Here is a 14,680-nt window from a genome sequence, read left to right on the forward strand (position 1 = left end):
CTTTATTGAGATTAATTTGTGAACTTGCGTTACTAATTTTAATTGCTTTAACATTGTCATGCTCAATTTTATAAACAGCTAAACGTCTTTGTGGAATTGGTGGTATTTAAACAATGTAAATAAATAAATAACCTTTGTTTATATTAACGGGGAGGTTAACGTAAAAACATATAGGTAATCCTCAATGTACAAGTGGTCATTTATTGACGGTTTGAAGTTATGATAGCCTTAGAAAAAGTGACTTAGGACTAGCCATCAAAATTATAACTACTGCACCATCCTGTGGTCACAGGATCACAATCTAATTGCTTAGCAACTGGGCCATCTTTGACAGTTGTAGCATCTTGCAGGCAATGTGACGGCAATTCGCAACCTTCCCTGTCAAACCATACCCAGAACTGAAAATGGAAATCACCACATTGTTTTTGTGCAAGTTGCTTATAAAGGCTAAAAATATACTCACCTGAGACAGTTTTTAGAACTTTTTTTTAGTTAAGCAAGCTTTTGAACTAAGATGCATCACAAAAACAAATTCTGTAATGATATATAAATGAACTAGTTTAACAGTATGACTCATAAAATGCCCTAATCCTATTCAGATACACACCTGAGAGTTGCTTTTTTAAAAATGCTGCTATATCTCACTAAAATTTATCTTGAACTATTGCACTTTATAAAGCATATGTATAGGTGTTAACATTTCCCATACCTTAGAGGAGATTATTCTGTTTTCTGCAAACTTCTGAGGAACATAATGGCCATGCTGGGGAAAACGATTTGCAATATAAATAGTTCGATTATCACTCTGATGTGGTGGGTCAAAACCCTGGGGGAAAAAAGCCAAGAACATTATATTATAATACATTTTAAAACTTGATATTCTCACACTAATTCTGAAAAATAATGTCTCCTTATTCTGAATACATGTTCTTGGTGAAACAGATAAAAGCAAATACAATATCTAAAAAGAAACCAAAAGTAATATTTATTTGTATCGTGCCTTTATTATTTTTTAGAAATAACTTACGGTGATGATCATATGCAACACATTTTCCTCCTCCTATTTTCCCCACAACACCAACCCTGTGAAGCAGGTTAAGCTGAGGGAATAAATGGCCCAAAATCACCTAGTTGGCTTTCATGGCTAAGGCAGGGCTTGAACTCATGGTCTCTTGCTTTCTAGCCCGGTGCTTTTAACCACTAGACCAAACTGACTATCCATCCATCCATCCATCTCACCCAGCAGGGCCATCCATTGCAGCTGGAAATTATGCCCTCAGTCACATTGCCTACTAGATTCTCAGGAAAACAAAGGCTCCCTCTGAAACCCACTGGGAGCATTGGTCACCTGGGGTGGACTGAGCAAATCGGTACTCCATCATGTAAGGGAAAGCAGAGGCAGCACCAGCATATTGAAAAGCAACCATAAAATGTTCTGACTTGGACTGAGGTTAATGTCCTCAACCTCCTATTATGTTGCCAATGTCTTGAGAGAAAAACCAGCGTGTGATAACCTCCTGAGCCACCCCAGAGTCTATGCCACATAAAAGCAAGTTAAAACCTCCCAGAGTTGCTGTACCTTAAGACCCCACTGCAAGTGCAGTAATTGAGACAAGTAGCCCCATTAGGGATATCGCTGTACAGCAGGAAAACTGGTATAACAGCTAAAAATATGAATGGCCTCTAGAGCCCAACTTCATTGTAGACAGTCCAACATCTGCAATGCAGAACCTCAGCCTTACAACTGCCCTAAAACTGTGATAATTGGTGATAAACTAAACACCCAGTAAATATATGTCAAGTTGAGGTTTTGTAAATGACTACAGACTACACCGGAGCTTGGATTAAAACTTTACACAGCACTTTATTATAAACTCACACTCCCCCAATGTGAAGTTATTGCCTTGGCTGAGCAGGGTTAACTTTTTCCTCCTGGTCCTTATGACTTGGCTTAGCCACATAAACAAGCCTTTAGAGATCAATCCTTACTGTTCTTGAAGTGTCAGATAGTCCTCGTTTCCATCCGAAGAATCTTGCACTCATTGGATATGCTGCCTCAGCGTGGCTACACCTTTTGTAAATACAGTCGCATAGCAAAGTCGCTGCCAGGTTCCTGGCTAGGTTTCAAGCTCTGTTCTAAAGAAATGTTGCTGTTGAGCACCCAAGTTGAGCTCCAGGCAGAGATCAAGCAGCGTTGACTACTTGTCGTTCCTCCTGGCAGTTGGCTAGCAACCAACCTTTATAAACCTGTAGTTGTTTCCCAGATGTCACTTCCCATGTCCTCATCTATGTGATGCATCTTCCTCTTCTTCCGCTTGTCACGTACTCTCTGGGTTTATTCCCCTTTTCTGGGCTGAGGGCCTGAGTGGAGTAAGGTGGGTTACCTGGCTACCTGTGGACATCGGCATGTCTTTGAAAGGGTCAGAACGTCAATCAATTAGCCAGCTGTGGAGGCTGTTGTGCCAGTCAAACAGCTTGGTGTGGCCAACGGACTAGCTGAAATATCATTGTGGGAGTCTGTAGGGGAAAATCTCTGCTGGTCAGTCTGCCTCGCTAAGCAGGCTGGTGGGGAGGGGTAGATTAAGGGCTTCTCCCTCAGGTTTCCTGGTAGAGCCAGACCCTCGTAACTCTTTTGATATGGGCAAGAGGACGAGCTGAATCTAGCCTTGGAATGGAGTGCCTGTTCCTACCTGCCAGGGTTACTCCTATCAGTATTTTTTCCAAGGTGCAGCTACTCTCTTTTTTTTCCTCATAGCATATCTCAGAGATGGGAACACTCACATCTGGAGGTCATCCAGATCTCGGATGAAGGGAGCCTTGCTATGGAACCTCTTGGCATTTAATAGCAGGGGATACTTTGTGGAAGTACTTGGTGGAAGATAAGGTGTGCTGTCATTAGGTGAAATTAGTCCCTGGCAAACAGCTCATCTTGAAACAAAATTGCTGGTTTCCCCTCAAGACTCATGAGGGGAAGGAACCATGGGAAATGGTGCAGGCGGTGTGTAATAAAAGGGAAGCTAAACGGAAGAAAATACTTGTGTAAAATTGAAATTAACAGCTGGAGTGATAGTATGTCTAATGCAGAGTACATAAAAGGAACTAAAAACAGGACTTTCAGATCTCTTGCTCAAACCTGACACTACTGAGAAAATACCACCAAGCTACAACACTACAGAACTTCCTGGTCCTGTGTTTTTCAAAAGAACTTTTAGTACCTGATAGTAAAAGGAAGGAGGTAGGAGAAAACCATCCAAAAAGGTGATCTTCTAGCTTGTTTTTGTCAATATATTGTACATAAGGGCCAAAGCATTCTTTCTTTTTGCAGTGGACATAAAAGAAGAAACTGTGATCGACTGGCTGGGGATCTTCTGTTGCTAGGACCCCCAACTATGTGGGCAGGGTTACCAGCGTGACTGTAAATATGTGCCTTGGTGTTTCCCAAGCTCCCTGCCCCATCTGAATCTACAAAAATAAATAAAATGAGGAACTGTCATCTAGTGACAATTTAAAGACCAAAGTGAAGTCCAAGAATGGTTCTTTATATCAAACAGCTCTCAACAATAACTCCTGATTGTTTCATCAGCAACACTGAACATCAATGGAGGCTGAAGCACATTTCTCCCCTCTCCAGCAAATGTACTTGCTTAGCAACAGATTAAGTAGACACTGTCACCAACCCTCAAGTCTGCTGCCCATACATTTGCACAAAGCTAAAAGGAATATCCAAGATAAGGATTTATGCTAAGGAAGGTGCCCCCCCCAGTGAAAGTGGAAAGTAGCAGTGAAAATCTAGCTGAAGTGAAAGTGGGAAGAAGTGCCAGAGGAGGATCAAATTTTCCTCTTTCCAAACCCTGCATATTTTCCCAGCGTGATGATACTTTCTGCAGAATTAAGCACTCACTGCCTTCTGTATAATCTGATCCAATGACATCTAAATTGCAGTTAAAGTAGACTTCTTCAATGGGGTAAAAGCCAAGAATACAGAGACATTGATAAAATCAGAAGTCTGCACTGACGCCATTGAGTCCAACCTTTCCCCTAAGTGCCGCAATACAAATTAACACATTAATTACAAATGAGCTTTAATTAAATGTAATGTAATTGTTACATGGTGAACTGAAACAAGTTAAATTTCCTTAGATTTATAGTTGGTACAGAGTATTAGGGATGCGGTGGCTCAGTAGCTAAGACGCTGAGCTTGTTGATCAGAAAGGTTGGCAGTTTGGCGGTTCGAATCCCTAGCGCTGCGTAACAGAGTGAGCTCCCATTACTTGTCTCAGCTTCTGCCAACCTAGCATTTTGAAAGCATATAAAAATGCAAGTAGAAAAATAGGAACCACCTTGGGTGGGAAGGTAACAGCGTTTCGTGCGCCTTTGCCATTGAGTTGGAGACGTCTTCCGACAGCGCTGGCTCTTCGGCTTTGAAACAGAGATGAGCACCGCCCCCTAGAGTCAGGAACGACTAGCACATATGTGCAAGGGGAACTTTTACCTTTACAGAGTATTTGGGATCCAAGTGCTGAACAGCACAGACTGAAATAACTTCTCTAAACTTTCTATAACTGAGTAATGAATAAATTGAACACCTAACAAGGCACAAATGGCTCCTATTATCCTAGTTTAGACACATTATGCAAAGGCCCAGATCTTTGGAAAAGGTTCTCATACTGGGAAAGGTGGACGAAAAGAGAAGACTATAACCAGGAGCAAGGTGGATGGATTCAATTACAGTGGCAATCAGTGCATTACTGGGAGATTTGGGGAGGAGGGGGAACAAGTTAGGGATACAGATAGTCCTCAATTTACAACCACAACGAAGAACAGTTTGGAGCCGAGCAAGGTGGTTAATTGAGACACAACTAATTGTATAACCTTTTGTCAGTCATTAAGTAAATCACTGCAATTAAGCAAATCATGTGATCGTTAAAGGAATCTGACTTTGTCTTTGCTTGTCAAAAGCTGGTTGGGAAGAGCGCAATTAATAATAATCACATGACCTGGAACATGCAACTGTTGTATAGTGCCTGAATTTTGATCGTATGAGCATGCGGATGCTGTGATGGTTGTAAGCATAAGGACAGTTCATAAGTCACTTTTTTTCAGCACTGTTGTAAATTCTAACAGTTGCTAAATGAATGGCTGTAAATCAAAATCTATGTGTAGATTATCCTAGAGTAAATCTACCTGTATGGTTGCTAAGAGTATAAAATGACTTGATGGCATATCATCCATCAATTAATCAACACCACCATCAGTGCAAAGAAAGTTGCAGTGCACAGAACTGAAGAAAACTGAAATTATTTTTCCAATTGAGACTCCCAGAGATTCAAACATTCTTGGCCCATCAGACAAATAGAACTAGCAATAAAACTAGCAGTGTTTTAACTGGAAGATATATGCTGTTATTATCTTTATTGGCTGGATTCTCACAGTGCACTAATTCAGTGTTTTTTTTTCCATTGTTTTTCTTTAAATCTTAAAGAAGCTTAGCTAATGATAGTTTTCCATGTATGAAAATATTCAAAGATGTTACACAGGTGCTATTATTTCAAACGAGCTGACCTCACTTAGATGGAACGTAATCTGTACTGGTTCCAGCTGTGCTTTAGAGGCATTAGTTCTGGAAACCAGTAATCTAAAGAACAGCACAGTCTGAGAGCTGGTTTAGCCTGATCAACAAGAGAATATCTAGTAAACAGAATCAAGTCTACCTACAGATATAATACAAATAAGATATGCGGATGTCGACTGACATAACCTGGATTACTCTAATAAAGAAAGCAACTATTAGTCTAATTGGCGTATGGTCATGCACAAATAGAGCATAATTAACATCTTTTTCTCTTCTGATCTTTATAATAAGTTCATAACATAATAGGGATTTGGGAAAATCTGCTGGTAGCAGAAACAACTGCTATAATCAGATGCCGCAATTAGATTTCATATAATCTAGTCATTAAAACAAAAGTTTTGTGTCTTATCTGACAGATAGTTCTCTTTTTAAAAGTTTTTAAAGCTTCTAAGTAAGAGAGAGACAACAAACTGCAGACAGCAGTAAGATGCTTACTCTACAAGTACAGTTCTGCCTAAAATCTGCTGGGCTTCATATTTCAGCCTCAAGGACATAAGGAAAGGGATCTTTATTTGTCTTCCTCACTTTCAGCAGAAAAACATGATCTCATTCTTTTGTTTTACTCAAGGAGATCCTTCTGTCAAATAAACCAGAAATTAAGTAAAGTGAATGACAGCACTGGGTGGGGGAAAATAATTTAATTATAACTAGGCTAGTACATATGTTAATCAACCCCCTTTCAATCGTAAAAGCTTTTTATTTTTTAAAATGGCAGCTTGCAAAAATAATTTTAGTGGAAAAAAAGGCAAAATTGTCCTTATTGCTTATTTCTCCCAAATGCTTTGTCAAATCAATTCCAGATAGTGTTATTTGCTGGCCCTTAAAGGCCTTATATACAAGCAGTTAAAAAGGCACAGTTACAGAAAGAAAGTTAATCAGAGGTACAAATTCAAAATCAGATATAAGGGCCAAGAGTAGATAATAGGTTATTAACCGAAGATATGGATGAGATGCTCATTCCTTTCCAAAAGCCCTTTTTACTAGAACTCAAGACTTGTTAGCCTTACTAACCTGTTAGTCTCAAGTATCCATGCTTGCAGTCTCACTATTACCATCCTGCCATAAAAAACAAGTAGAATGATATTGAGCAAAACTGATTTCTATCTGTAGGCATAGCTAATGAAAAGAACAAAGTATAATGTTAAATGAGAAACTCTCCTCAGCACTTTCGAATTCATGAATCCCCGATTTTGTTTTAGAGAGGCTCTATCATTCATAAAGAAATGTATTTGTAAATATAATGAACTCTTGAAAATAAAAGCTTGCTTCTTCATGTTACAGAAAAAACGAATCCACCTTTCTCATGTGTGTGCATTTGGCACAAAAAAAGTGAAATGTTGCTTTGCTACAGCATCTGAAATGTTGTGACATGCTTTACACATAACCTCATTTGTGTTTTCCTCTGGACTTGTCAAATTGCAGCCCTAACAAACCAGTCAGAAAGGCCTTCCACCTGCTTTATTTGGAGAAAGAGCAGCAGAGATTCATCAATGGGGTTGCCAATGAAGGGGTGTCCTTTAAAGGTATGCTTTATAGCAGGAGTCTCCAAACTTGGCGATTTTAAGACTTGGGGACTTCAACTTCCAGAATTCCCAAGCCAGTATGTATAGGATTAAGGTAGATCACTGAGCTCTGCTGGAAGTGGGAGGGGGGAATTCAGCCATCTGCATGAATTATGTTTTTCTTACTGGGAGTGGCAAGAAATTATTTTTATTTTTTTTATTTACACATGTGAACCTTTTCTTTATGCTGGGTTAGAAGAACAAGTAAGATTGCTGGTGTACCACCAGTTTTACTGTCCAACAACCTTCATGGCAGTATTAAGAATAAAGGAGAATATTTGTAGCTCAGGATTGAAATGAAGGGTGCTTGGTGGTCTCTGAACTTGGCTTTTTTGCAGATGTTTTATTACCCATACCAGGTACATCAGCATTGATAATCTTACCTACTTTGGGTAATGAAATGTCTCCAAGAAAACCAAGCTCAGAGAGCGCCAAAGATCCCTCAGTATTAAGCAGCTTTGGAGTTTGTTTCTGGGAGACCGTGGAAATGGATTATCTCAGGATTTCATGATTATGTTAACTGTGGGATCGCCTGTTGCTCTTCCAGGTCTCAGTGCCAGCCAGCTGGTTGTCACACGCGGGGGGAACGCTGGAAACCAGAAGACCGGGTGACTGGGGTGCATGCACATGCCAGAAACCGGAAGCTCAGCTTCCTGGTGCCTGCACACTGGGGAGCTGCTCTTCTGGTTTCTGGTACTCCCCCGGACGCAGGTGCGCGTTCCCATTCCCGCACTCAGTGGCGAAAAGGTTCACCAAAACACTGATCTAGGAGTTATTTTTCCTAAATGGCAGGACAATGGAATGATGGCCGAAGTAGGGAGGTAATGAATGGCTGGATCATGTCCTTGAACATTTTGGCTTGACTGCGCCTCCCCTTTAGAGGAGTGGGAGACTAAAGAAAGGTTGTCTCCTGAAATTTGTGGAACTAGACCAGTTACTGAATGCTTTGAGGATTTGATGGATATATAACCGTTGCTCCTATTGAAACTCTAGCCTTGCCATGGAACAGTGAGATGGCCAGGTTGACACCTGAGAGTTCTCTCCACTTGCATTGATTTACCAAGCAGCACAGGCAAATGAAATGCCGGGTGCCAAGATGTGGCAATTTCATAAGAGGCCTTTTTTTGTTGCCTCCACTCATGTCCTCAATGAACCAATAGCAGAGTTCCGTTGAGTACTTACTGTAAGAATCCACCTAGTGTAGGTGTGACAGTTCAGTTGGGCCCCAGTTTGAAGAAGTGATGCAATGCGCTTGGATTGCAGGCTTTTAGAAAACAAGCTAAAGACATATTTATTTCAGCATTTCCTGAAACAGGAATGGCCTTATTAAATTTTACTTTAAAGATTTTTACAATTTTTGAAAGAGTAACAGAATAAAAGAGTTGGGGGGGGTGTTGGAGGTCTTGTAGTCCAATGCCATGCTCAAGCAGGAAACTCTACAATTTTAGGCAAATGATTGTCCAATCTCTTCTTGAAAACCTCCAGTTTTGGAACATCTACAACTTCTGAAGGCAAGACGTTCCAATGTTTAATGGTTCTAAATTGAGAAATTTCTCCTTAGTTCTAGGTCAATTTTCTCCTTTATTAGTTTCCATCCATTGCTTCTTCTTCTGCTTTCGGGTGCTTTGGAGAATAGGCTGACCCTCTCTTCTTTGTGGCAGCCCCTTAGGTATTGGAAGAGTGCTATCATGTTATTCTTTTCATAAAACTAAACATACCCAGTTCCAGCAACTGTTCTTTATACATTTTAGCTTCCAGTCCCCTGATCATCTTTTTTGCTCTTCTCTGCACTCTACCTAGACTCTCAACATCTTTTTTAATATTGTAGCAACCAAAACTGGATGCAATATTACCAAGCCATTACAAAGAGGTATTGACCCTTCACGTGATCTTGATTATTGATTCTATTTCTCTGTGAATGCAGCCTAGGATTCTGTTGGCATTATTAAGAATATTATTAAAACATTAAAAACATTGTTTAACCTTACTGTTTGAAATTCTAATGTTATTTCAATTGAGATGTTATTGTTAGAAGCTGTAAATAGTATCATGGTGATAGGAATATTAATGGAAAGCATAACATGTTAGTGCTTAATTTTTAGAAGTTATATTTATTCTGCTATAATTTTTTTTTCTCAACTTCCAGAGAGCTTATTCTGAAAATGAGCTGGATCACATCGGAAAAAAGTTTGCCTATGAGAAAATTTAATATGCAAAGTTTCTGACCCACAAGATGATTGTACTCTGCAAAGCTCTAAACAAACACTTTGCCTTTCAATTTGACTGAAATAAAATGCCAAGCGTGCATTTCGAAAGATAATAAACTGAACCACACCCAGGTATCTGGATAGCTCTAAATGGTATTTTGAAGGAGCACAGGATTAACAGCTGGAAGTCACCCAAAACCTAGAATAAATTATTACCAAAAGTGTACATCTTCAGTTGCTGTATTTAGGTGCTAAATTTTGGGATGTCTAGAAAATTGATGATCTTGATAAATTTACCTACAGTCCAAAAGTTAGCACCAGGTGGAATAGCAGCTTTAGTTTCAGCTTCACATTACACAGTATAAGTGATATAACAGAGGACATCCGCCTGGACACATTCCCAAAGCCCAGATGATGCCAAATCCACTGAGAATGCTTCTGGATAAATTATTAGGTGTGCATTTTTATACTGAAACTCATCAAATAAGTCCTGTAAATAATTGATTTTATCTAGGCTGCAAATTCCTAATTAATGATATTGTCTCACAGGTGCAATATGAACTTTTTTTTTCATTGTAGAACTGGCACTTAATGTTAGCTATCCTGGGACTGCAGAGCTGAAGGGGTAGTTGGACGTTTATGTAAGGGCCATTGTTTTTTCAAATATACTGTATTTTTTGGTGTATAAGACGCACTCCCCGCCACCTCAAATTGGGTGGAAATATCTATGCATCTTATAGAGCAAATATTGAAACCCCCCCACCCCCCAAAAATTTGCCTCATTTGCAACAAGCAGAAAACAGTCTTGTCAGCTTCAGCACAACCTGATTTAGCACGAGCAGCTGATTGGCGGTTGGATCTGCTTCCCGGAATACTGCCAATCAGCTGTTCCAGGCTGTGGGGATCGCCACCGCCTCTCGCCGCCTCTGTGAGCCCCATTTTCAGCTTCCGCACATCCCATTTTTGGTCTGTTCCAGGTGATGGGGATAGGTGGCAGTGGTGATCCCCGCTGCCTGGAACAGCTGATAGGCAGTATTCTGGGAGGCAGAGCCAACTGCCAATTAGCTGCTCATGCTAAACCAGGCTGTGCTGAATCTGATCATGCTGTTTGCTGCAAGGAGGCAAATTGCTGGGATGCAGAGGCAGATTTTTTTTTCTTGCTTTCCTCCCCAAAAGCTAGGTGTGTCTTATAGCTCGAAAAATACGGTACATCTTTGCCTTGTTGTGTGAACCAAAATATGGAGAATATATAATATTGCTATCCCTGTTGTACTAAAGAATCTAGTTCTGGGCTATCCATAAAGATAGCAATAGGCAAAGTTTTCTAAAATAATGTCCACTACAGCAGCTGGTAGGTGCAAGAAGGTGGCATTTGAGACTGATTGTCTGGAGCACAATTCAAGCAAAGGCTCCACATTTGTGTCAATGTGGCGTAATGGTGAAGATATTTGAAAAAGACAAGGGACTCCCAAACTCAGGACTACTCTCAATCACAGCAGCTCACTGGGGGATTTGTATCATTTTTTATTATCCTATCTCGTGGGAGAAAGGATAATGGTGAGCACCAGATATAAGGAAATCTTTATATCAATAACAATATGGTGATACTAAAACTTTATCTGTTTGCCTATTGGTACCTCAGGTTAGCCCAAACAGTGCATTATATCACAACAATTTTTGAATCAAGGTCCCTTGAAATCTACTAAGTTAAAGAACACATAAAAAAATCTGGGTTTCATTCACAAGATTGAGGCCATTGAGCAACCTCGTGGTCATGTGATTGTGATTCTGACATTCCCTGACAGTTTCCCACAAGCAAAGTCAATGGGGAAGCCTGCAGAAAGTTAGAAGTCACTTCTTGCTCTCACTGCTTTTTTGCTCATCCTTGAGTATTCCGTTTGTTACTTAATAAATACTGACTTATTATTGAAGCTCCTTTGCAACTGCAATTATTTTTCTATTTGATATACACTCTTCTTAGATGACCACACGACCATCCAGTACCAGGGTTAAAAAAATATGTTCGGCTTAAAATGTAATGTTCATTCTGGTCACATCAAACAGCATTACTTTATTCTCTCAAAGAAGGTCCCAATGGGTCATAGGGTTGTCTAGTCGGATGCAAAAATAATTTCCCTTTAGGCCCACATTACACATTTGTTCAAACACATGACAATTTGCAAATGTGTGTTTCAAGTAGCTGATATAAACCGCTTGATTCTCGAAAGATTCTGGTAGCTGTAATGTTCCAATTACATGTTACTCTGCAGCTCCAGGGATCAGAGGCCACTGCAATTGATGGAGCCAAGCCAGGCCTAGCTGTTCATCATCCATACTCAGAAGCTCGCCATCTGTTCCACATAAATGATGCAACAATGCTAGAATCTCCAACTGAGAAAAACACTGGCATCTGTAGATTGCTAGACATTAATAGGAAAATTTTAGGAAGTCACTAGAAATTTCAAAACTAAACTCCAGGACAGTTTACGCTCAAATACCTGTGAAAGAAAACTAAGAGTGATGTAATAATACCACAGAAAGTATGTCTTTAGAAAAACCACTACATGAAGGTTTGAATGTCACACGGCATTCTGGAGGGGAAAACAGGAAAACCACAACACAATAGCTACATCACAGAACAGAATATTCTAGAAAGTAGAATATTCTAGAAAGTAAGTCAGAAATGCAGCCAATATCATGTATGAATTTTAAATTAAAGTAGAGGCAGAAATTGTTCCCAAAAGGTGGAGGTGATGCAAGATCTTTGATTTTTCCAGCTATCCAAGTTACTAACTGCTCCCTTATGGAACACGGAGAGTTCTACCAACCAAGACAACTGAACATATGCGATAGATCTCTTTTGCAAACAATGATCAAATGAGAATGCTTCTGATCCAACAATCTGTTTTCCCTCAAACTTTCTCTTTCTTCAGGCAATACTAATTTGTCCTCTTCTAGTTCTGCTTCCAGTTTGAAAAAATGGAGGAAAAAAAATCTGCTCAAACAGACACTCAGCAATAATGAGTTTGGGATGCCGGTCCAGAGTGAACAAGTCACATTTAAAAACAGATTTTAAAAAAGACTAAAACTGAATCATCAGTATGTTGTCCTCATAGAAAGAGCAGCTACTTTTCTAGACAAATAATCACACCTTATCATTTAAAACAAACATTCTTTAAGTAGCACAATAGGCTGTGTGTTATTACACTGCCCTTCCCAGTGGATTGAGAAATCACCAAATAATAGCTGGAGAAACCAAGATACACCATCCTACATATTCTTGGATTACCTAGAAAATCCAGTAATAACCACATCTAAATTCTATAAGGTTTTGGATGCTTGAATATATGTCTTATCTTGTTTGGTATGACTCCCTTCCATATGACTCAGCTTCCAATTATATAAATACTCCTAACTAACTGGGTCAGTGTTCACAAAGAGAGGAATATCAAACTGTTGATATTGTTCTCTAAGTTTCTTTAGCTGACAGACACTGGCTTATTCCTCTCAGGGTAGATGCTTTAGAGAAGTTGCACAAGTTACTGCCCCCAAAACTATATGTTCCCTGTGAATTTGAAATCCTCAAATACATTAGGCATTTACATATTTAATTCATTAATTTAATTATTTTTTTTAAAAAAACCCTTGCCCGTGCAGCCCACTTCCATTTATTAAATTAACTGTACTAAATGGTGCCACTGAATACCAAATCGTGGTCTTCAAATGAAAATGTGCACACATTATGGACAAGCAATCCAAGATCTGTTATCCACAGCTAGTCATATGATAAACTACAGTAGTGGGCATGGCCTGAGCCATTCACATTATTGCATCAAAAAATTGTACGTTCGTTTACCGTCAGGTGCAAACAAGTCAGTGAATCTCTTTTGTTATCCAAGAAATACAGTTTTGTGGACTTTAAAACAAATATTTGAATTATGTCCCTAGATTCTACAAATTGCTTCTGAAGTGTGCATTTCATAATAAATACCGTAGTCATAATGCATTATCGCTCAATGAACACCGTATTATTTTAAAGAAATGACAGTTGCTGTGAGACACATTTTCTAATAAATATGGGTGTAGATATTTTCACTTTATTATCCATTAGTGACTTTGACTAAGAGTTCAAACTAGCCATTTGTTTACTGAACATGTCTATTAACTTATTAAAGGAATGTTAGCAAATGCAGCAAGACAGAAAACCAGTTTTGCTTCTTTGCTCTCACTTTTATAGTTATCAGGTGGCTGGAATATATGGCTTATCTTGCTTATCTTAAAGTAAGTTTATCTTGCTTATGACCCCCCCCCCCCCCATCAGCACTAATCTTCTGTGTATGACAAAGATATCTATTGCTTTGGCAAAGGTTTCACTTTATTGTTCAGCTTCAAGAAAAAATAATAGTCTTCAGTCAGTGCACAAGATGAAATACTAAGCCTTCTCATTCATATATTTTTTCAGAAGCATACATCTAAGGTGTAACTACTGAAAATAGGAATACAGGTAATATGTAATTTGTTTCTGACTCAATCTGATATATTTTAGTATGTCTGCTCTTTAACTTCTAATAGATATGAAAATTGATTGTAGATTCTGATATGAGAATGCTATTGTCTCCAGAAGCCCCTCTGGTCTTTTGATGAAGATAAAACAGACTGGAGGGAAAACAAGCTCTGTTTGGGTGTTCCGGTTCAAACTGGCCAGAATCATTAGCCATATAGCCATATTTTCTTACTGTTTTTTTTTAAAGGCTGAGTTCCTATGGTTTGAACTATCAATGGTGAATAGATGGGTTCATGCTACCATCACAAATAGATGGGATTATGCTACCCTACAATAAAATTGAAACCAGTTTATCAATAAACAAGGTAATTTACAATTAAAATTATTCTGTGAACCCAGTCTAGGTTTGCAAAGCAACAAATCAAAATCTTCTATTTACGTACAGTCACAAGCCACTAATAGTTTGTTTAAGCACTCCCATCCATAAAAGAGCCAAGCTGCAGCATGCTGATATAAAAGGTGACACATCGAGAATTCCAGGAATCTGGACTACTATGGAATTTTATCTGAATCATTGGGTATCTACTATGTATATCTCAAGTACTCTATAGCTACCAAAGTAAATGTGGAGGGGAGCGATTCCAAAGGCAAACATACAAGCAATTCTATAAGTGTCTGAATTTCCAGTATTTCAAATCTTAGACTATAAAGCTAACAAAACTGCCTTGGGCAGTTGCTCTCAAATTATTCCACAGGGAATAAAGTTTCCCTCCAG

The 14,680-nt window shown here is 39.1% G+C and overlaps 1 protein-coding gene across 4 annotated transcripts in view; it reads right to left on the reverse strand.

Annotated features, from left to right (window-relative positions):
* The window catches only part of ATP11B (ATPase phospholipid transporting 11B (putative)), a 101,575-nt gene that overhangs the window by 76,171 nt on the left and 10,724 nt on the right, over positions 1-14,680 (reverse strand). For all 4 annotated transcript variants that reach the window (XM_081955293.1, XM_081955291.1, XM_081955292.1 and 1 more), the window contains exon 2: positions 710-826. In XM_081955293.1, coding sequence (XP_081811419.1) covers positions 710-826 — 117 coding nt within the window. The remainder of the gene's footprint in view (positions 1-709; positions 827-14,680) is intronic.

Source organism: Natrix helvetica, assembly GCF_964273705.1.
Source record: "Natrix helvetica genome assembly, chromosome: 5".
Taxonomy (NCBI): domain Eukaryota; kingdom Metazoa; phylum Chordata; class Lepidosauria; order Squamata; family Natricidae; genus Natrix; species Natrix helvetica.